General features: G+C 41.7%; 3 protein-coding genes across 3 annotated transcripts; all 3 read left to right on the forward strand.

Moving 5' to 3' along the window:
• Positions 1 to 448: 448 nt before the first annotated feature.
• On the forward strand, positions 449 to 2,215 carry LOC148192554 (uncharacterized). The gene is made up of 2 exons (XM_088099229.1): positions 449 to 588; positions 760 to 2,215. The coding sequence occupies exons 1-2, from the start codon at positions 449 to 451 to the stop codon at positions 2,213 to 2,215; spliced, it is 1,596 nt and encodes a 531-aa protein (XP_087955355.1).
• Positions 2,216 to 2,266: 51 nt separating this feature from the next.
• Positions 2,267 to 3,898, forward strand: LOC148192555 (uncharacterized). Its single transcript, XM_088099230.1, has 3 exons — positions 2,267 to 2,708; positions 2,793 to 3,236; positions 3,333 to 3,898. Exons 1-3 carry the CDS (start codon positions 2,267 to 2,269, stop codon positions 3,896 to 3,898), a joined length of 1,452 nt encoding a protein of 483 aa, XP_087955356.1.
• Positions 3,899 to 5,708: 1,810 nt separating this feature from the next.
• LOC148192556 (uncharacterized) lies at positions 5,709 to 18,155 on the forward strand. Its single transcript, XM_088099231.1, has 3 exons — positions 5,709 to 6,255; positions 7,120 to 7,298; positions 17,937 to 18,155. The coding sequence occupies exons 1-3, from the start codon at positions 5,709 to 5,711 to the stop codon at positions 18,153 to 18,155; spliced, it is 945 nt and encodes a 314-aa protein (XP_087955357.1).
• Positions 18,156 to 22,614: the final 4,459 nt, after the last annotated feature.

Genomic DNA, 22,614 nt, shown 5'->3' on the forward strand with positions numbered 1-22,614 from the left:
TTGTTTATTAATCATTGTAAATGGTTGGTAGGAGAGATGAAATCTTTCATTGCCCGGGCACGGGATTGATGTACATCAGAATTGCGTGTTTTGTTTCTTAGACGATGTAATGGATCAAATCTTCTTTAAATAAAAGACAAGGGATGTTTGCTTGGTATCGGCTTGTGTTAATTTTCCATCAGTATTGTCATCGTTATCCTGTGATTTCCACTTATCATTAGCATGCATCATGTTTTCTTTTGCATTTTTCATCCTTATCTAATTTAATTTAATAAAAATAATCATCAGTACAAGTGAGAGAACAACGGCACATTTTCCACGACATCCGTACAGGACCAGAGCTAAGTCAAAGGTCATGGAGAATTGGGAGCAGTCACACGAATCTATTAAGGCTGATGTCAGCCAGTTGAAGGACCAGATCGGCCAGATCTTAGCGGCACTTGAATCCATGAAGACTACCGGAGAATCTTCATCTGCGCATGTTGAGGGGAATCCTCACCCTTATTCCCCAATGTTCAATGCTGCAAGCCAATCGGTTCCTTTCGCACTATATGGTTTACCTCCGGGTTACACTCCTCCTGTAGGAGAGTACTCAGAAGCTGAGCACGCTTCATTCTCGTTTCCCGCGACTGTCAATATACCACCAATCGGCACTCAGGGACCTGTCTTAGTGTCGGCTCCCATGGTGGGCACGGGAATGAATGAGACCAACACAACTGATGGAATTCGGGTGACCCCAGTACCGCATGTGGTTGCTAGGGGGGATTCTTCAGCCGAAGTTGCACCGCATGCCACGGTGGTTGGGGGATTCGGTAGCCTCGTTGGAGCTACAGGTAGGTTGGAAAGTCTGGAGGCAAGGTTGAGAGCTGTTGAGGGAGTTGAGAGCTACGGGCTTGGAGATGCGGCCAGATTGAGTTTGGTTCCGGGCTTGAAAATCCCGCCTAAGTTCAAGGCGCCGGAGTTTGAAAAATATAAGGGTAACACTTGCCCTAAAAGCCATGTGACCATGTACTGTAGAAAGATGGCTGCGTATGCTCATGATGAGGAGCTACTCATTCACGTTTTCCAGGAAAGTCTGGCCGGGGTGGCATTAAACTGGTATACCCATTTGGAGCCGACTCGAATTCGTTGTTGGGCGGACTTGGCTGATGCTTTTGTGAAACAATACATATACAATACACGTGTTACGCCAGATCGTTTACAACTGCAAAACATGTCAAAGAAAGACAACGAAACTTTTAAGGAGTATGCTCAACGGTGGAGGGAATTGGCTGCACAAGTTGAGCCACCTTTGTATGATAGAGAAATGGTGGCAATGTTTGTAAATACACTCCAACCACCATTTTATGAACATATGGTGGGAAATGTATCTTCAAATTTTGCTGATATCATTGTGATAGGCGAACGAATAGTGATCGGGTTGAAAAATGGGAAGATTGCATATGGCTCGTCGGTGGTTGCAAATTCCAAAAAACCCAGTTTCAACTCAGGAAAAAGAAAGGAAGGAGATGTGCATGCAACATCTGCAACCCCCGTGTGGAGAGGTCAGGCTCCCGCTCATAACTATCGACCATACTGGGGTCAACATCCACATGGAGCTAACGCATCATTTGGTCATCAAATTAGGCCTCAACAACAACCAGGGTACTATCAACCACAATACATCCCGACGAATAATTGGAGGGGAGGGGCAAACGTAGGTTCCAATATGAATGTGGGTCCAAATACTTATCCAAGAAGGAACCAGGAAAGAAGTTATGTTAACTTTACCCCAATTCCTACAACTTATACGGAATTATTGCCTCATCTTATCAAACAGGGTCTGGTTGTCATTTGTCCCCTGAAGCCTTTGGAGCCTCCGTACCCAAGAGGTTATGATGCAGATGCAAAGTGTAGTTATCATGGAGGGGCCGTTGGTCATTCCACTGAGAGGTGTCTGGCTTTCAAGCATAAAGTGCAGACTCTAATTGATTCTGGGTGGTTAAAGTTCCAAGAAGATAAGCCTAGTATCGAGGCCAATCCTTTATCCGGGCATGGAAATGCTTCGACGAATGCTGTCGAAGTGAAAGAACATGAGCTGGTGAGAAATGTGAAAGAAGTCAGGAGCTCTAGGAGGTTTATTTTGGAGGCGTTGCTAAAAGTGGGAATCTTGAAGGGTAATTGTGATGAGAGTATGGCATGCGCGCTCCATTCAGATGCTAAGCACTTTATTTAGGAGTGTGTTGAGTTTGAAGAAATTCTGCAAGACCTGCTAGATCGTGGTCTGATGCAAGTATGCTACAAGAGTGAGGAGGGAGATGTATTTGCACAAACTGGTGATGAATCCAGCATGATTTCACCTGAACCATTGGTGATTCGTTTCACTAGGAATACCTCTACTTCACCAACTCAAGGAAGGTCGCCCGTTGTTATCTGTGTACCAGCCCCTTTTCCTTACAAGAACGAAAAAGCCGTCCCATGGAGATATGGGACACATGTGTCAACCGAAGCACAAAACGTTGATCCTGTCGTCAAAAGCATATCAGGCATAGGTGGAATGACTAGGAGTGGCCGAATTTTCACACCACCAGAGTTGGCACGAGAAAGAGTTAATGATAAGGAAGCAACGATGGCCGCGAGGACAAAAGAATTCTTAAAGGGGAAGGGTGCACAGACAGAGGAGATCCCCGACAAGGAAGATAAGAAGGAAGTTTCTAAAGAGGAGGCTTGTGAATTTTTAAAATTCATACAACAAAGTGAATATAAGGTGGTGGAACAGTTAAACCGTATGCCTGCTCGCATATCCTTGTTAGACTTGCTCATGCATTCGGCATCACACAGAAAGTTGTTAATGAAGATACTTAGTGAGGCTCACGTGGAGCAAGGTATTTCGCTGAATAAATTCGAGGGTATTGTTGGCAATATTGTTGCTAATAATTATCTCACCTTTACGGATGAAGAAATACCTGCTGAGGGAAGAGGGCATAACATGGGTCTTCATGTCTCTGTAAAATGCCTGGATCATGTTATAGCACGTGTCTTAGTGGACAATGGCTCCTCTTTGAATGTCATGCCGAAAGCAACCTTGGAAAAGCTACCTTGCAAAGGAATGCATATGAGGCCGAGTTCAATGATTGTGAGGGCGTTTGATGGTAGCAAAAGAGAAGTGATGGGAGAAGTGGAATTACCAATGCAAGTTGGCCCGTGTGTCTTCCAAATAACATTCCAGGTTATGGATATCCTGCCAGCTTATAGTTGTCTGTTGGGGCGCCCATGGATCCATTCGGCTGGAGTTGTGCCTTCTACACTACACCAAAAGTTGAAGTATGTGATGGGAGATAAGCTGGTGATAGTATCAGGAGAAGAGGATCTTCTTGTAAGTGGGCCATCATCCACGCGCTACATCGAGGCAGCTGAAGAAGCTCTCGAGACAGCCTTCCAATCGTTGGAGATTGTGGGAAATGCTTGTGTGGAACCGTTTCCGGTAAATCCTCATCTATCGTGTGCTTCTATTATGATGGCCAAGATTATGCTAAAAGAGGGCTATATATATGGGGAAGGTTTGGGCAAATATCGGCAGGGGCGAGCATTCCCTCTAGAAATTGTTGAAAACAAGAACAGATACGGCTTGGGGTACAAACCTACCAATGAAGACAGGAAAAGGATGATTGAAGAAGGAAAAGAACGCAGTCTAGCCCGTGCAGAAAGACAAAAGCCTAGAGAGAGCAAAATTCACATTGTTGACATCAAGGAAAGCTTCCGCAGTGCTGGGTGGATCAACACTGGCCAGATAGCAGCTGTGGAGGATGAAGACAGGCCTCAAAGTTCGAGCTTTGTGTGGGTTTGCTCCCCTGATACTCAACTCAGCAATTGGGAAACACTGGACTTACCTGTGATGCTTAATGTGAACGAAATGTAATAGTTTTAATTAAGCCTATAGTTTCAATTGGGGCTTTAGAACTGAGGTTTCGCGGATTGACTTTTTACTTTTCACTCAGCATGATAATAAATTTGCATTTCATCATCATTTGGCATTTTTCTTTGTTTATCTCATTTATTTATACTTTTTCATAAATTTAAATGATGCAGATGTGACAATGATTGTTTTAAAAATAACGATATTAATGTTCCTGATTTTGAGCACCCTATCAATAATATGGAAGATGATTTCGAAGATGATGTGGAACCCTCTCCGGAATTGTTGAGATTAGTGGAACAAGAATCTAAGGGGATAAAACCCCATCAGGAGGAGATTGAAATACTCAACTTGGGAGAGAAGGATGAGATAAAGGAAGTGAAAATCGGTACTAGTATGAAAACGGGAGTGAGAGAAAGATTGCGTGCCCTATTGAAGGAGTTTAAAGATGTGTTCGCGTGGTCTTACGATGACATGCCGGGTTTGGATACCGATATTGTGCAACATAGGCTCCCATTCAAGCCAGAATGCCCTCCAGTCAAGCAAAAATTAAGAAGAATGAAGCCAGAAATGTCCCTAAAAATTAAAGAGGAGGTCCAAAAGCAATTTGACGCAGGATTTTTGGCTGTGGCAAGGTACCCACAATGGGTAGCAAATGTTGTACCAGTGCCTAAGAAGGATGGGAAAGTTCGAATGTGTGTTGACTATCGTGATCTGAATCGTGCAAGTCCGAAGGATAATTTCCCGTTACCACACATCGATACTCTGGTTGATAATACGGCCAAATTTTCGTTATTTTCGTTCATGGATGGATTCTCGGGATATAATCAAATTAAAATGGCACCGGAAGATATGGAGAAAAGACCTTTATCACATTATGGGGAACATTCTGTTATAAGGTGATGTCTTTCGGACTCAAGAATGCTGGAGCAACATACCAAAGGGCAATGGTGACACTCTTTCATGATATGATACATAAGGAAATTGAAGTTTATGTGGATGACATGATTGCAAAGTCGGAATCAGAAGAGGAGCATATTTTCAATCTAAGGAAACTATTTGAGAGACTGAGAAAGTACAAACTCAGGTTAAATCCTGCCAAATGCACGTTTGGAGTAAAGTCTGGAAAATTGTTGGGCTTTATTATCAGCCAAAGGGGATAGAAGTTGATCCTGACAAAGTAAGAGCGATAACGGAAATGTCGGCGCCAAGAACAGAAAAGGAGGTTCGAGGTTTTCTGGGAAGATTGAATTACATTGCTAGGTTCATCTCCCAATTAACTGCTACTTGTGAACCAATGTTCAAGTTGCTACGGAAAAATCAGGCTGTAGTCTGGAATGAAGATTGTCAAGTCGCTTTCGAAAAGGTCAAACAATACCTGCAAGACCCTCCTGTATTGCGTCCACCTATGCCAGGAAGACCGCTCATTTTGTATTTGACCGTATTGGATAATTCAATGGGTTGTGTATTGGGTCAGCATGATGCAGACAGAAAAAGAGAGCATGCTATATATTACTTAAGCAAGAGATTCACAGATTGCGAACAACGATATTCGTCGTTAGAGCGAACTTGTTGTGAACTGGCGTGGGCTACTCATCGTTTAAGGCAATACATGTTGAGTCACTCTACTTGGTTGATATCTAAAATGGATCCTATCAAGTATATTTTCGAAAAGCCCGCTCTCACTGGAAGAATAGCTCGATGGCAGATGCTACTATCGGAGTACGACATTGTATATGTTACTCAGAAATCTATCAAGGGTAGCGCTTTAGCATAATATTTAGCCCATCAACCCATTAGTGATTATCAGCCAATGCAACTTGAGTTTCCTGATGAAGATATCATGGCTTTATTTACTGAGAACAAGGAGGACAAAAATGAAAAAGCCTGGACGGTATTATTTGATGGGGCCTCGAATGTAATGGGGCATGGAATACGGGCAGTGCTTATCTCTCCTAAGAATCAATACATACCAATGACGACAAGGTTGTGTTTTAATTGCACAAATAATATCGCAGAATATGAAGCCTGTGCTATGGGTATTCGAGCAGCAATAGAGTCTAAAGCAAAAATTCTGGATGTATACGGAGATTCAGCTTTGGTCATCCATCAATTGAAGGGAGAATGGGAGACTAGGGATACAAAATTAATTCCATACCAAGCTTACATCAGGGAATTAATTGAGTATTTCGATTCCATCACGTTTAATCATATACCGCGAGAAGATAATCAATTAGCAGACGCGTTGGCTACTTTGTCATCGATGTTTGAAGTTGATCAAGATGCAGAATTGCCAATGATCGAAATGAAGAGTCATGCGGAGCCAACGTATTGTCATTTCATCGAGGAGGAAGTAGATGGTAAACCTTGGTACTTTGATATCAAGCATTATCTTAGGACCCGAGAATATCCAGAGAAGGCATCTGAAAACGATAAAAGGGCGTTAAGGAGGTTGGTTGGCAGTTTCATTTTGAGTGGGGGTATCTTATATAAGAGGAATCACGACATGGTTCTCCTTAGATGCGTAGATGCAAAAGAAGCCGAGCTGATACTAAAAGAAGTGCACGAGGGTACATTTGGCACGCACATGAATGGGCACTCAATGGCCAGGAAGATACTGAGAGCGGGGTATTTTTGGTTGACTATGGAAAATGATTGTTGTACACATGTGAGAAGGTGTGAGAAATGCCAGGTGTACGCAAATAATATCAATGTGCCACCCACGACTTTGAATGTGTTGTCTGCACCATTGCCCTTTTCGATGTGGGGAATAGATGTTATCGGAGCTATAGAGCCAAAAGCGTCAAACGGACACCGTTTCATATTAGTCGCAATCGACTACTTCACCAAATAGGTTGAGGCTGCTTCTTATGCTAATGTGACTAGAAAGGTGGTGACCAAGTTCATAAAAAGGGAGTTGATTTACAGATACGGGCTCCCTAACAGGATCATCACTGATAATGCCACTAACTTGAACAACCAGATGATGACAGAATTATGTGAGGAGTTCAAAATTCATCATCTTAATTCTTCTCCTTATCGTCCAAAGACGAATGGGGCAGTAGAGGCTGCTAACAAAAATATCAAAAAGATTGTGCAGAAGATGGTGGTCACATATAAGGATTGGCATGAAATGCTTCCTTTTGCTTTACATGGTTATCGTACTTCGGTACGAACATCGACTGGGGCAACGCCTTTCTCGCTTGTATATGGAATGGAGGCAGTACTTCTGTTTGAAGTGGAAATTCCATCCTTACGAGTTTTAATGGAAACCCAATTAGAAGAGGCTGAGTGGGTTCAAGCTCGTTTCGACCAGCTCAATCTCATCGATGAAAAAAGATTAACGGCAATATGCCATGGACAATTGTACCAAAGAAGAACGAAGAAGGCATTTGACAAAAAGGTACACCCAAGAGAATTTCATGAAGGTGAGCTGGTGTTGAAGAAGATTCTACCTATACAAAAGGATCATAGAGGCAAATGGACTCCAAATTATGAAGGGCCATTTGTGGTGAAGAAAGCATTTTCTGGTGGGGCACTAATTCTCACGAGAATGGACGGAGAGGAGTTACCATTGCCAGTTAATTCTGATGCAGTAAAAAAGTGTTACGCATGATGATTCCGTGATGGTGGTTGCTATTAAGGGGATGTTGATATTATCTTTAAAGCTTATTGTACTCTATGTTTTTTTTTACTAAATGAAGTTCGCGTGATTTCATTCATATTTTGGTTGTTTGCATTCCATCTGAAATACTGCATGTCACGCTGAGTTGTTAAGTAGTCAAGGGAAAATGAAAATGAAAATAAGTAAGCACATGTTGATAAAAGCATCACAAGTATATCAGGTTGGCGAGCTCGGTCCTGAGGGATGTCGAAAAAGAAAAAATGAAAAAGAGGTGAAAAAGAAAGGTCACATGTTGAGTTTGTTGTTAATAAAGTTGTCAAGGGCATAGTATTTTCGAAATGAAAAAAAAAAGTTTTGGAAAACACCGTTGGTGAGTCCTTTCCTGATTCAGGGTTTTAGAGTAACCTGTGTTCTTTTCTTGATAAAGCATTTGCATTCACATTACTTGAACCCTATCTTTTTGTTTCCCTTAAGACAAAGGATTGTCATACGTATAATATTGGGGCAATTTTCATCATATTACATATCACCGATAATCCGTTGATCAGGGAGATAGATATAAAAAAAAAGAGAAGAAGAAGAAGAAAACAAAGGAAACAAAGCAAAGAGAAAATGAAGTTGATTTGTCAAACACTACATAGTTTCGTTTCAGTTTTAAATTCAAGAGAAAGTCAGAAAAACAAGATTCAGAGTGACGTGTGGCCATTTTTCGTTATCCAATCGTCAAAAGCAGTTAATCCAATTGCACCCCTTTTGAGCCAAAATTCATAATTGTTTTCATTACCCTAGACAAGAATCATTAGCATATCGACGTCAACTTAAAAGGGTACATCATAAGCATACAAAGTTGAGGAGGAAATCCCTAAAAAAAAAAAAAAACCATGAAAAAAATAAAGGATGCCTGAAGTTCAAATCCCTAAAGACAGTTGACTGGGCATCTCGCAAATGATTCTTGTTTAAAGACTTTAACCGTCAAACACTTATTTGGGACCTTCGTTATCCTTTCTTTCAAAACCCTTTGACCTTTAGCCACGGTACAAGCCAATAAAAGTCCACGCTGACTGAAGACTGTTTGTCCTAATCTTTCTCACGAATTTAACTTTGAAACAGAATGATATAGTGAACGATGCATTCAGTTTTATTTTCAAAAAAAAAAAAAAAAAGAAGGTCTCCCTGTCAATCGAAGATCATCCAATTTGGGGAAATCCTTCATACCCAAACCTTTTCACTTTTCCAAAGCATACTTATGGTGCAAAATTGGGGCAGTATGGGAGCCCAACATGTTAATAGCATTTTCCCCAGATGAGGGACACACATACGTTAATATTTGCTCACGGAAAATCATTATCTGCTTTTCCTAACCATTTCTTTTCACATCCTACAGGGTTCAAGTTAATTTGGATTGCAAAAAGCGATAAAAAGAATTTTAACTCAGGGTTACACTTTCTCCCTGCTCATCAAAGGGTTCTCAACGTTGTTTTCAAGGAATGCGTTTTGAATGTGCACCGTGTCTGATAACAATATTAACAATGGATTCCAAACATGGCAAAAAAAAAATGTGAAAGCGAGAGTAAAAGAAAAGAACGAAATAAAAGTCTCATGTGTCTATGCATTCATGCACCATCATGACATAACATCATCTCAGAGGAAGCAAGGAAAATTGTTTGCAAAATCTTCATGTTTTACTCGGCATTTACCAACTTTTCAAAGCTGCAAATCCAGATTTTAGTTTTCTGTTATCAGCCCTCTGCTTGGCAATGGTCAGATTTAAATTTCTGTTCTGTGAGTTTGGCCCTCTGCGAGGCAATGGTCAAATCCAGGTTTTAGTTTTCTGTTATCGACCCTCTGCTTGGCAATGGTCCGATTTAAATTTTTGTTCTGTGAGTTTGGCCCTCTGCGAGGCAATGGTCAAATCCAGGTTTTAGTTTTCTATTATCGACCCTCTGCGTGGCAATGGTCGGATTTAAATTTCTGTTCTGTGAGTTTGGCCCTCTGCGAGGCAATGGTCAAATCCAGGTTTTAGTTTTCTGTTATCGACCCTCTGCGTGGCAATGGTCGGATTTAAATTTCTGTTCTGTGAGTTTGGCCCTCTGCGAGGCAATGGTCAAATCCAGGTTTTAGTTTTCTGTTATCGACCCTCTGCGTGGCAATGGTCGGATTTAAATTTCTGTTATGTGAGTTTGGCCCTCTGCGAGGCAATGGTCAAATCCAGGTTTTAGTTTTCTGTTATCAACCCTCTGCGTGGCAATGGTCGGATTTAAATTTCTGTTCTGTGAGTTTGGCCCTCTGCGAGACAATGGTCAAATCCAGGTTTTAGTTTTCTGTTATCGACCCTCTGCGTGGCAATGGTCGGATTTAAGTTTCTGTTCTGTGAGTTTGGCCCTCTGCGAGGCAATGGTCAAATCCAGGTTTTAGTTTTCTGTTATCGACCCTCTGCGTGGCAATGGTCGGATTTAAGTTTCTGTTCTGTGAGTTTGGCTCTCTGCGAGGCAATGGTCGAATCCAGGTTTTAATTTTCTGTTCTCGGCTCTCTGCAAGGCAATGGTCGAGTCCAACAATCCAACTCAACTCATTCGCTTCCATAGGGTTGGTACACCCTCCACAAGGTTGTTACACCTCAATTTTCTCAGTTTTGTTCATTTTTGTTAAATTCTCTGATTTGCTTCTTGTTTATTTTGAAGTCCAGACGAAATTAGTGTTTCTTTCTTTACTTAGCTTTTACTCCGATTATACAAAAATCTCAAATTTTCATATTATCGAGTAATATCTAAGTAAAAAGGGGCAGCTGTCAACACCCAATTTCGTCCGGATTTGACTAGCAGATTTGTTTTTATTCATGAGTGTAAAATAGAAATAAAAAAATAAAATAGAAATAAAATTAAAACATAAAAAAAAAAGGAAAAGAAAAAAGAGAAAAGAAATTTATGTTCGTCAAAAAGAAAAATAATAACAAAAAATAAGAAATAAAGCAAAATAAAAAAAAAGAGGAAGAATAAAAAATAAAAAAGGACGTTCGGCCTTTCACTGTAGATTTACAACCGTTGGTGCGCGACCGTTCGTCCTCTGCATTGTGCTCGTTCTGATCGTTCCAACTTTCGGCCGCTTGTCCTCGACCGTTCGGCCATTAATTCGATTTCAGCGACGTTCGGCAATCTTCACCATCTAGCGCTCCAGCTGTCAACCGTTCGTCCCATACCGTTCAGTCATCCTTGGCCCCAAGTGTTCAAGCATACGAATGTTCGTCATTTATGATCAAGTTACCGTTCGGTCATGCTTTGAAACGATCGTCCAAACCGCTAGGTGTTCGGCGAGGTGCTCTAGGTGTTCAACCAGGATTCTAACGTTCGTCCTTTTGGTCTAAGTGATAATGGTGGTCGATCTTATAGTATTCCTGTAAGTGGCGTTCGGCCTGTGTGCTAGTGATTGTAACGTTCGGTTTCGGCGTTTTGGTATACTCGAGTAACTCTTAAGCGTTCGATCCTGATATGTTATCGACCGTTAGCGTTCGACCTAGATCCGAGGCTTGTGAACGTTCGGTCTGAGCGTTCGGTCATACAATGTGAACAGTCGTTCGTTTTCGGTAGCGGGCTCCCGTTTTTGACCAAACGTCCAAAAAAGTATTGGTGGCTGCGTTTTAAAATTGATCTGAGCATTACACCAAGGATTTCCACCTTCGGCTGCCGCTGTCCGCCATTAACAGTCTGGAAAACCACTCACAGTATGGCTTTCTGGCAATTTTGTCTGGCTTTCACTTTTGGATTATAATTTGGAAGCAAACACGACTGGAAGCATGGGGAGCAACACGCTGGCAACATCATGGGCAGCTCCATATTCACGGCCTGGCTGGAAAGGAAGCAGACCAACACGACAGAGCAATTGTTGGGAGCACATGATCAAGCACACCACATGGCCAAAGTGAAAGCAGTATGGGTTTCGTAAAAAAAAAACAAAAAAAAAAGAGAGAAAGAGGACACCTTACTAAAAAAAGGGGAGTCAGCCACAAGAGGGAGGATCCATTGGCTAAAAGGAAAAGGAACAAGAGAGATCAATCCAAGGAGGGAGGAGAAACAGAGAGACTGGTTACTGGAAAAAGGACTGGTTAACAAAGACCGAACCAAGCTTCAAAAAGAGGGAGGAGCACCTTATCGAGAAAGGCAAGCCAGCCACAAGGAAGAAGACATCGGACGCACGGGATTAGCAAAGAGTGAACCAAGCTTCAAGAGGTAAGTAATGCATTCCACTCCATGTTTTATTGAGTTTGGTTAATTGACCTTGAACATGTCTCTGTCACGTTACTCTTGAACATGTCTCTGTTATGTGTTTGCTATGTTTGCATGTGTTAAGTTTGCATGTCTTACTGTTAAATAGATGTTGTTGTAAATATTTTTACGTGTCTGTTGTTACCGAACAATCATCACATCCAACCATCTTGACACCCACGGCCACTGTTAACACCTCACGGCCACTACCTATCTTCACCCATCATCATCTGTCCCAGCCAGCAAACTCATCTTCCATCAGCAACCATACACCTCACGGCCCATGTCACCATCTTCATCCTTTCTTCTTTCATTTTTTCCCATCACTTTCATCTCCAACCCACCACCGAAAGCATCACCATTTTGTCTCCACTGTGACCCAATCCCGCAAAGCTTTTGTCAAAACATCAACCTCATTTCCCGCCCACGGCCTATATCCATCCACCGATCACTAAGAATCCCAACGAGCCAAACAATCAAACATGTACCAGAAGGACCGGACGTCGTACGGAAAAGACACGCGTCGCCAAATAGACCGGCCGCCCATGTCATCCTCCTGATTGTTGAGAAGGTATGTCAAGCCGTACGGAAAGACGTACCCGAGCGTCCAGACTAGAGTCCGTCCAAGGCCGCTCGCCAAGGTCAAAATGAGAGACCGCGCGTCCGTTCAAGACTGCTCGCCCATATCACAAGCAAAACCGAACGTGCAATAGAACGGTTGTCCGAGCTTTCATAGATCCAGCGGTCTTCCAATGTCGCCCATCCAGCCGTGCACAACCCCTTCGCACAATAAAATTATGCTCGGGCTTGGGGGGCTTATGTACTGACAGGTCCTCCCGGCATAGACCGAGCGCCCACCCATTCAAGATGGGACGTTCGCCCAAGATGTGAATCAGGACGAGCGTCCAGCCATTCAAGATGGGACGTCCGCCCAAGATAACTATCAGGAAGCCAAACGTCTTCCCAAAGATGGGACGTCCATCCAAGATGGCAAGCGTCCAGCCATTCAAGATGGGACGTCCGCCCAAGATGACTATCAGGAAGCCGAACGTCTTCCCAAAGATGGGACGTCCGTCCAAGATGGCGAGCGTCCAGCCATTCAAGATGAGACGTCCGCCTAAGATGACTATCAGGAAGCCGAACGTCTTCCCAAAGATGGGACGTCCGTCCAAGATGGCGAGCGTCCACCCATTCAAGATGGGACGTCCGCCCAAGGATCAGGACCGAGCGTCCAGTCATTCGTAAACCGGACGTTCGCCCAAGGATCAGTATCGGGCGTCCAGTCATTCAAGAACTGGACGTCCGCCCAAGAACTGGACGTCCGCCCAAGATGGAACGTCCGTCCAAGATGGTGAGCGTCCAGCCATTCATGATGGCGAGCGTCGGACCGTTCAAGAGCGTCCGTCCAGTGTGACAAGTAGAACCAGACGGACGCCCACCCAGGTTGACATCCCTGGCCGACCGTCATTCCCAACCGACCCGCACTTTGTCTACTACCCGATTAAATGTTAATGACACATTAAAGTCCTTAATAAAGATTAAGGTATTATTGGGCCGTTTCCAGGCCCCCAAAAGGTAAAAGCCCATGACAATCAGTATAAATAAAGGTCTCAGGTATGATTTCTGGAGAGATTGCTTAGAACGCAACACATGCATGCATTATATAACGCTCTATCATATTACTGACTTGAGCGTCGGAGTGCCTTTGACAGGTACCCGACCCCCCGGCTTGGAGCATGGGGCTGCGCCAGGAGAAGGAGGACATCCGCCCGACTTGGAGTGTGGAGCAGCACTGGGAGTATGAGGACGACCGCCCGGCTTGGAGTGGTGAGCAGCGTCCGTCCGCCCGGTCTGCGTCAACTAGACAAAAAGCGTCCGCCAAATCCGTGGCAGCTGCACCGTTCGTCCGCCCGTCTCTAACGTTCGCGATCGTCCGCCTGCCTCTACCGTTCGGGATCGTTCATCCGCCCAGTCAAGTTTGTGTTTCAGCAGGGTCCGCTCGGATTCAGTCGAAACAAAACACAAAAACTGAAAATAGATAAAAGAGAAATAGGAGAGCCCATTGTAGCGGCCTCAATAACAGCAGTTTGTGCCTCTTTGGTTGCGACTGGGCGCGGCGGCTATGGTAGACGAAGAGATCGGACAGAGCGGCCCTTGACGGCCTCGGAGGCTCATGGAGGCCGACTTCGGTGGAGGTAGCGGCGGTTGCAAGGTGCAAGGCGAGAACTTCCCGCGCGCGAAGAGGAGAAGGGAAGCTTGGAGCAACGACCGACGATGGGCTCGACGGTGGCGGCTGAGTCGGCGACGACTTGGACGGCGACACGCAGTGGCCGGTCTGGCGGAGGTGGCAGTGTGCGCGGAGATGACGCGGTGGCTGGTCTCGGCTGGGAAAGGGAGATTTGAGTTTTGTGCGTGGTTGTGGGGGTTTATGTTTTGTCTTGGAGAAGAAGAGATGAATTTGGGGAGAAAAAGTGAAATAGCCCCTGGCTGCTGGCTTCCGAGAAGGGAAAGAGAGGAGATCTCCCTTTTTCTGGCTTTTGACAAAGTTTTACCCTACAAAAAGAAGTTTGGGCTCTTGCCCGGTCCATGTTTTTTTGAAGAAAAGAGTATAGGCTTTAATCCATCTTGCGAAAAAGAAGAATAAATTGGGCTCGGTCCAATTCCAAAATTTGGAAGAAAAGAAATAAAACACTTCGGCTTTCTGGCCCGTTTTTGAAACTCTGGAAAAAGAGTTTGGATTTTGGTCCATTTGTTTTATGGAAATTCCAAAAATGGTTTAGCTTTAGTTTTTTTTTTATCCCACGTTGCTGCAAATATTGTTTTAACAAAATAAAAAAATTTTGAAAACATAAAATCACAAAAATAATTTTTAGGCTTTTGTTATCCCCATAATTAAAAATTACAAAAAACAATATTTATTAGACTTGTTTCATATAAAAATTACAAAAATAAGAAAAAAGAAATAAAATATTAAAATTACCAATTTTATAAAATAAAATAATATTTAAAAAAAAACCTTTCCACATTCTTTTTCTCAAAAGAAAAAAAAATATATATAAAAAATATATATAAAACTTAAACAAATATATATAATAAATATCGGTATGAGTACTCGTGCGATCGTACGCATCGGCCTAGTATTCCTTACCCAAAATATAAAATAAACTTCAGAAGTCGTATGAGTACTCGTGCGATCGTACGCATCAGCCTAGTGCTCATTACAGCAAAACAATAAAAAACAAAGAAAAAGTCGTGTGAGCGCTCATGCGATCGTACGCATCAGCCTAGTGCTCATTACGCAAAAATTTAAATATTATAAAAAAAAATAATAAATACAAAAAAAAATATAAAATCTTCAAAAAAACCAAAAACATCAACACTTTCAAACAACAAACAGTCTTGCTAGCCAGAACTACGTGATCCTTGATTCTCCATCAAGAGTGGAGATACGTAGGAGCAAGGCTAGTCCTTGTCAGGTTCATTTCCCCAAAAATCCAAATTTATCCATAATCAAAATTCTCGAACAATTCCTTAAACAAACTTTTCAAACAATTTCCAAAAAGAACTACGTAACCCTGATTTCTCATTTTGAATGAGAATACGTAGGAGCAAGGTCAATCCTTGTCGGGCCCAAAAAACTAAAAAATATATTTTGTTTATTTAGAATTTTTTTTTAGGGGATAATTAAACATTTTGAAAACCACATCATATTCGCGTATTTAGTTAAAGGTACTGCCTTAGGGCAGGCGTTGCAGGGTGCTAATACCTTCCCTACACGTAACCGACTCCCGAACTTAGAATCTCAGTTTCGCAGACCGTGTCTTATCATTTTATGGTTTTTCCGTAGTTTTCCAGAATAAACTATGGTGGCGACTCCAAATCTCTTTTTCAAAACGGTTTTATTTTTCGGGTCGTCGTCCCGTCGCGATTCCGGTTGCGACAATAGTAAATAGAATTATATCCTAAAGAAATATTCAGTATAACTTAATTATAGTAAATAGAGTTATATCCTAGGAACTATTCAGTATAAGTTAATTATAGTGAATAGAATTATATCTTAGGGAAATATTCAGTATAAGTTAATTATAGTAAATAGAATTATATTCTAAGGAAATATTTAATATAAATAAAGTTAGATGCTAGTGTTAGGGCATGCTTTTGATTATTGAGTTTGTTGACAGGCGGTTATGCTCCTGTGAGGGAGGTTATGCTCCCAATTACCCTTGTTTACTTTTGTTTATTCAGATATCACCATCAATAAAAGAGATTCATTCGTCCATTATCCTTCATTCATTGTTTTGTGCTTGTTGTGTGAGTGTATGAGAGGTTATCTGGTTAGGTTTCGTACTCAAGTACATAACAAACCATCTTCTCAAACAGCTTCTGAGCCTCATCTTTTTGTAATTCTTTTAATTAAAACACTTTATTAAGCTTAGAGGCATCCTTTAAATATTGCATGAAATTCAAGTTTCCTCATGTCAACAATACTTTGAACCCTTCATGTTCATTACCTGAAGGAACTCTAAATTCCTCCAAGTCAAATTCTTTTGGGTTCAATTCTCCCCACGTATCATCAACTGTGATGAGAGTACTTTGCTCTTTTTTTACTCTATGACGCAATTTGTGTCCTCTTTTCACAAGACTTCATCCATTGGTAAATTGCACTCCCATTTCATCTACAATAGAATTTTGAACTTGCTCCAAATTTGGCTTATCAGTTATAGTTATGAAAACCATTGAATCAAACAAATTTTGTTCTTTTGCTTTCTCTCTAATGTTTTCGGCTAATGAGGTTGTGCCTGAACCACCCAGCCTCCATACTCCAACTTCTTGGATATCAAGGTTCTTTAGGGCTTCCATAATATCTACTATCGTTTCATCTTTTGATATTGGTCTTTTGTAATGTCCTTCATTAATTAATACTGAAATCTCTGGTTGCATCTTTCTTGATTGTTTACCAACCTTGTGCCGCAACAAAATATTTGTATAAGTACTTATGCCTTCATAGGAGTTCATAATTTATCCCCTTGTCCAAGAATCTCATCCACTATTTTGAGCCAGTCACTTTGAGTATGGAATTCTTCATCTTCCTAAATAAGATTTTCTTGCACATTTTTCCTTTGATCTTGCAGAGTCTTGAGGCAAGTTTTGAGATTCTCCAAAATGCTTTTGTTGGAAATTAGGTTGCCATGTTGATGTGCAACCACTATTGCTTTCATCTTTTGAAACAATGTGCCAAATGATCTTTCTTTCCTTTGTTCTTGTGTTGTTTGCTGCAAAGGAGTTGATACTATTTTAATCTAAGATAGATAATAGATAGAGGTAACAACTTTAATGAAGTGACGCAAAATGTGAAGCAAATGGCACACCCTCTTTTAGATAATGACGAAAACAAAAAGGATGTGACTTTGTTAAGGGTTGGAAGGTATATGAGAGAAAAATGTATAGGAGAGAAGGAGAAGACCGAACGGTGGAAGCAGGAAGACCAAGTAGAACGGTGGAAAGCGGGGAGAGGCCAGACAGAATGGTGGAAGGCAGCGAAAGGTCAGGCCGAACGGTAGAATATAGTGAGGAGTCAAGCCGAACGACCGAAGCAGGTGAGAGCTCGAGCGGAGCAATGGGAAGAGGGGAAGACCCGTAGCCGATCGGTTGAAGAATGACTATCCTAACTGGGACAACACATAGGATAGGCGGGAAATATTCAATACAAGATAATTACAGTAATTAGAGTTATATCCTAGGGAAATATTCAGTATAAGTTGATTACAGTAATTAGAGTTATATTCTATTATTCAATATAAGTTAATTATAGTAAATAGAATTATATTCTATTATTCAGTATAATTTAATTATAGTAAATAGAATTATATTCTAGGGAAATATTTAATATAAATAAAGCCTAAACGCTATGGTGGAAGGCATGCTTTTGATTATTGAGTTTTGTTGACAAGCGGCTAAAGTCCTGTAAGGGAGGTTATGCTCCCAACTATCTTTGTTACTTTTGTTTATTCCATTACCATCAATAAAAGAAATTCATTCACTTACTGTTCTTTTGATTTACTTTGAGAGTTTAGTGTTATTTTGTGCCTACTGTGATCGTGGTTAATTACGTCTCCTATTCGGATACGTAACAATTGGTTCGACCTGCCGGATCTAGTTGAGGGAGGTGAATGACGTCATGGAAGGAAGCATGCATGCAGTCAAAGGGAGAATGAATGCATTCGAAGGGCAACTGGAGAGCATGGGGCTGAAGTTGGAGAACGTAGAGTTGTCCATGGGAATGTTGGAGGCGACAATGCAAAAACATTTCCAAGAACTAATGAGGATGATGGGTGGCCGAGACCAACCACTAGATGGAAACTCAGATGGAAGCTAGGAGTTTGTCAATGGGAAAATGAGGGAACGACGAGATGAAGAGGAAGGCGAGAAAGAGAGTGGCGCACACGAGCAACCAAATTGGAGGAAAAGGGTAGAGTTAGCCACGTTTGAGGGGAGTGATCCGTTAAATTGGACCAATAGGGCTGATAAATTTTTTGAACTGCAAGAAGTGTCCGAGGAAGAAAAGGTGTGCCTAGCATACATCAGCATGAAGGAAAGTGTCGGATACTGGTTCAAATTTTGGAGGGAGCAGACCAGTGACCGCTCGTGGGCGAGTCTGAAGGAGGCGATAGTGATACGGTTTGGAGGAAGAAACAGGGGGTTAGTCTAGGAAAGGCTGGCAACTAGTAAGCAATTGGGATCTGTAGAAGAATGCATCCAAGATTTTGAAGTCTTGGTGGGATAGACGAACGGAGTGCCCGAAGAACAGTTGATGGGGTACTTCATGGCATGGTTATAGGAGGGGATTCGTAACCGAGTACGATTGCTTGATCAACACAAGCTGATGACCGCCATGAGAATAGCAAGGGTCGTGGAGGAGATTCACAATGGTTCGAAGACTGGAGCCGGAAGTACGAGTAAGAATTAGTCTTGGGGAAACTGAGCAGTGCAGTAGTGAGGATGGAGTCCGGTCGGCTAACCAAAGCCGAGGGGAGCAGCGGTGGAGAACCGATCGGGAGTTACTGAGAGTGTGGGGTCAGGAAGAAGGGAAGGAACATAAGGGAGTGAGATACGCTGAACATCTTTCGACAACAGGGGAAGGAACGTGAGGAATCTGCCCTGTGCTGAATTTGTGAAACGGAGGGAAGAAGGGAGGTGCTTCAAGTGTGGAGGACCGTTCGGTCCAGGCCACCAATGTCCGGAAAGGAGTCTTCGGATGGTTATACTAACGGAAGATGAGGATGAAGGATAAGAAGCTGAGACCGAACCCGATGCAGATGGAGTTATCGGCCTTCTCGGCGGGAGGCGTTACCCAGCCAAGAACGATGAAATTACACGGACACATATGAAAGAAGCAGATGTTGATCTTGATAGACAGTGGCGCTAGCCATAACTTTATAAGCAAGGAATTGGTGAAAGAACTAGGATTACCCGTGGTAGACACTCCACCTTATCGGGTGAGCTTGGGAGATGGGTAGAAAAAGAAGATTATAACAGTTGAAAAACTGTTATTTTCATGCTTAAAATTGATACTAAAAGCAATCTTTAAGACTTAGAAACTAGCTTGGAATCATGAATTTGCTTATATTTTTAGAAATAAGAGAGTTGGACAGGTTTATGCTTGATTTCATTGTTTTATGCAGGTTTTGGGATGAATTTGATGAAAGAAGTGAAGTAGGACAGAGTTGGAATCAGAAAAGGATACAAAAACTGCAAAAGAAGTGAAGCCACAAGTTCCGCTCAGCGCCATTTTACCGCTGAGCGGCACTTCTGAACACCCGATAAGGTGAGGGGTAACAATGCAACTGAGGGGAAGAATTGACTACGTGTTGGTACCCCTGAGCGGCATTTTATCGCTGAGCAACATCATTTTGGGCTTGGGCCTACTTTTCTGTAAATTTTAGAATAATATATAAGCTTTAGGATGTTCTAGGGTTGGTATCTTTGGCTTGAATGAAGCAGAAACACTCTCTTTCACCCCTTGGAGGAGGATTTTGGATGCTAAGGCTCCTTTCCCAACTTTCTAGGGTTCTATATTTCATTCTTCCATTGTATTTCATCTTCCATGACGATGGAGAACTACACTTTTATTGTTGTTGGGGAATCAATGTAATCTTTTTGAAACTCTCTTGTATGGAATTTGTTCTTCAAGATCATTTTTATGATACATGCTTTCATTCATTAATAGTTAGGGTTTTCCTCTATGCTCAAAGCATGCATTGTTTAACTCATTCGATGTCATGATTATTAGTTTTGTCGATATGGACACATACGGGGAAATCTAGATCTGGGGAATCTCTCCCAACAGTATATTACAAACCTAGACATAGGAGTATGATAGTTGGTTGCCTTTAAGCTTCTGTTCACTATAATGCATGATTAATTGCTAGGGAGACAAGACATTGTAAACTAGTGGTTATGATTAGGCTTTCTTTGCCAAGACATCGGGTTTAAAGTAATTTAGAAAGTGGCATTAACATTAATGAAAAGAATGATGAAGTCCTAAATACAAGAGAGTGGATAGGATGAAATTGATAAACCCAAACAACATATTCATCCATATATTTCAATTCATGTGTTTTGTTTATTTTTGCCCATTGATCATCACATGCATACATATTTAATTTTCAGTCTTTTGCATTTGAAACTTACAACAATTTGTTCACAAGTCTTAATTAATCAATAAATCACATAATTGTCTAGGCCGTGAGTCCTTTGGGAGAATGATACTTGGTCTTACCAGGTTTATTACTTGATACGATTCAGTTACACTTGCCGAGGGTTAACAAGTTTTTGACTCTGTTTTTTGGAATTGAAAATTTGTTAATCATTCATAATGCAGAATTAATTATGAGGGATGCAAGGGATTGTGATCTAATAATTAAGGATAGGCTTTCTTCACGGAGGGATCGAGTTTTAAGTAATTTAGAGAGTGACATTAATAACTGAATGAAGAAGATGAATTCTTATATGCATGAGAGTAAGGACGGTGAAATCTAAACCCCAACAACATCCTTGTCTCAAATTAGCAATATCATCCACTCACTTTTGTGTTTTGCCCCAATTGATCAAATTGCATTCATATTTACGTTTTCTGTATTATGCATTTTAAACCAATGAAATTGTTCTTAAGTCTTAATTAGTTGAGGTATTAAGTGACTGTTTAGTGTCATGAGTCTTCTGGGATACGATACTTGGTCTTACCATTTTATATTACTTGATATGATTAGGTACACTTGCCAAGGTCTTAACAAGCTTTTGGCGCCGTTGCCGGGGACTCATGGTTTAAACTATACTTTTATGTGATTCTCAACTAGTTTTGACTTTATTTTTATTGTTTTTAGTTTTGTTTGTTTATTTTAATTTTTAAATTTTTAAGCTAATTGGGTGCTCTAGTGTTTTATTTTTTAGTGGATGCAGGATAAGATTCGCACTAAGAGCACAAAAATATTTGAACCTCCCTTTACAGGTCCGAAAAATAGTACAAGAAGGAGGAAGAAAAGGATTTCCAGAGAACTTTTCCCCCCTCCTAAGACTCTTCAACAGCCTTCACCTCAAAAATCTGACTAGAAAATAGAAGATATGGCTGAAGAGCACACTACAAAAAAACAGGGAATTACCGAAGGCCAAAAGCCCTCGGAAAATGCCAGAAGCCCTCGGAAAATAGTATTTACAGACGGCTTATCGACGGCCAAGAAGCCCTCGGTAATTCTCTTGTCGCTAACATTTACCGAGGGCTTTCGCCCTTCGGTAATTTACCGAGGGCTTCTGCCCTTCGGTAATTTGACAAGGGCTTCTGCCCTTCGGTAATTTCTGAAGGGCAAAAGCCTTCGGTAAATGCCGAAGGGCAAAAGCCTTCGGTAATTGCTGAAGGGCAGAAGCCCTCGGTATATTACCGAAGGGCAGAAGCCCTCGGTAATCAGCGAACGTGGGTATTTACCGAAGGGCAGAAGCCTTCGGTAATCAGCAAGCATTGGTATTTACCGAAGGGCAAAAGCCTTCGGTAAGTTCGAGGGAGATGTCAAAGACATTTGTATTTATTATGAAACCAACAACAAACCTGCATAGCAATTTTCATACACAAACAGACCTGCATAACAATTTTCAAGCACATACAGACCTGCATAATGTGCATCTCAAAGATGCAATCATTGATCAATAATATCCACCATAGAACATCCATTAATGCATAGAACATGTATTTATATTAATTACATATAAGAATGTAACATAATGATATTCTAACATCCAAATCATCCAACTAATCTAACATCCAAATGATGTAAACTCCAAATGTGATAATATCCAATTGTTGATATAACTTGATTATAACAAAACGAATACAATACTGTACATAGTTATCATCAGAATGATCTTCATCATCCTGCTCCGGTATAGATGGTTGGACTGTTGTGGGTTGGACTGATGAGGGTTGGACTGATGAGGGCTGGACTGATGAGGGCCGCTAAGGGACAGCGGGTGACGAGGAGGGTTGTGGCTGGGTCGGAGGGATAACTAATTCATCCTATGAAGTATCAGGCAACACTCTCATGACCAGGGCCTTGAAGTTTGTAAACTCTGCTCTCAAATCAGTGATCTCCTGGTCACGTTGCTGCAGTGCCTACGTGAGGTGAAGAACGACCTCGTCAGGAGTAGTGATGGAAGAAGAAGGTTGGTGCTTCAGAGTACCTCCTCTCGATGTTGTATAGTTTGCAGCAAGTTGTCCTGCACTGTACACTCGTCCCTTTTTCTTCCCACCAACGATGTCGATCCAGCACTATGTCCTACGGATGTCA

The sequence above is a fragment of the Vigna umbellata genome, chromosome 9 (assembly GCF_029865625.1).
Source record: "Vigna umbellata cultivar VRB3 chromosome 9, Vumbellata_1.0, whole genome shotgun sequence".
In the NCBI taxonomy this organism is placed as follows: domain Eukaryota; kingdom Viridiplantae; phylum Streptophyta; class Magnoliopsida; order Fabales; family Fabaceae; genus Vigna; species Vigna umbellata.

Bases quoted from the DNA above. Each gene is read 5' to 3' on its own strand.
- LOC148192554 (XM_088099229.1), top strand. From the start codon at position 449: ATGAAGACTACCGGAGAATCTTCATCTGCGCATGTTGAGGGGAATCCT. The intron at 589-759 runs GTACTCAGAAGC...TGTGGTTGCTAG, and splicing joins TACACTCCTCCTGTAGGAGA to GGGGGATTCTTCAGCCGAAG.
- LOC148192556 (XM_088099231.1), top strand. From the start codon at position 5,709: ATGCAACTTGAGTTTCCTGATGAAGATATCATGGCTTTATTTACTGAG. The intron at 6,256-7,119 runs GTAAACCTTGGT...GAATGGAGGCAG, and splicing joins CATCGAGGAGGAAGTAGATG to TACTTCTGTTTGAAGTGGAA. The intron at 7,299-17,936 runs GTACACCCAAGA...TGCCGGATCTAG, and splicing joins AGAAGGCATTTGACAAAAAG to TTGAGGGAGGTGAATGACGT.
- LOC148192555 (XM_088099230.1), top strand. From the start codon at position 2,267: ATGCAAGTATGCTACAAGAGTGAGGAGGGAGATGTATTTGCACAAACT. The intron at 2,709-2,792 runs GTGAATTTTTAA...TATCCTTGTTAG, and splicing joins AGTTTCTAAAGAGGAGGCTT to ACTTGCTCATGCATTCGGCA. The intron at 3,237-3,332 runs GTCTGTTGGGGC...AGCTGGTGATAG, and splicing joins TATCCTGCCAGCTTATAGTT to TATCAGGAGAAGAGGATCTT.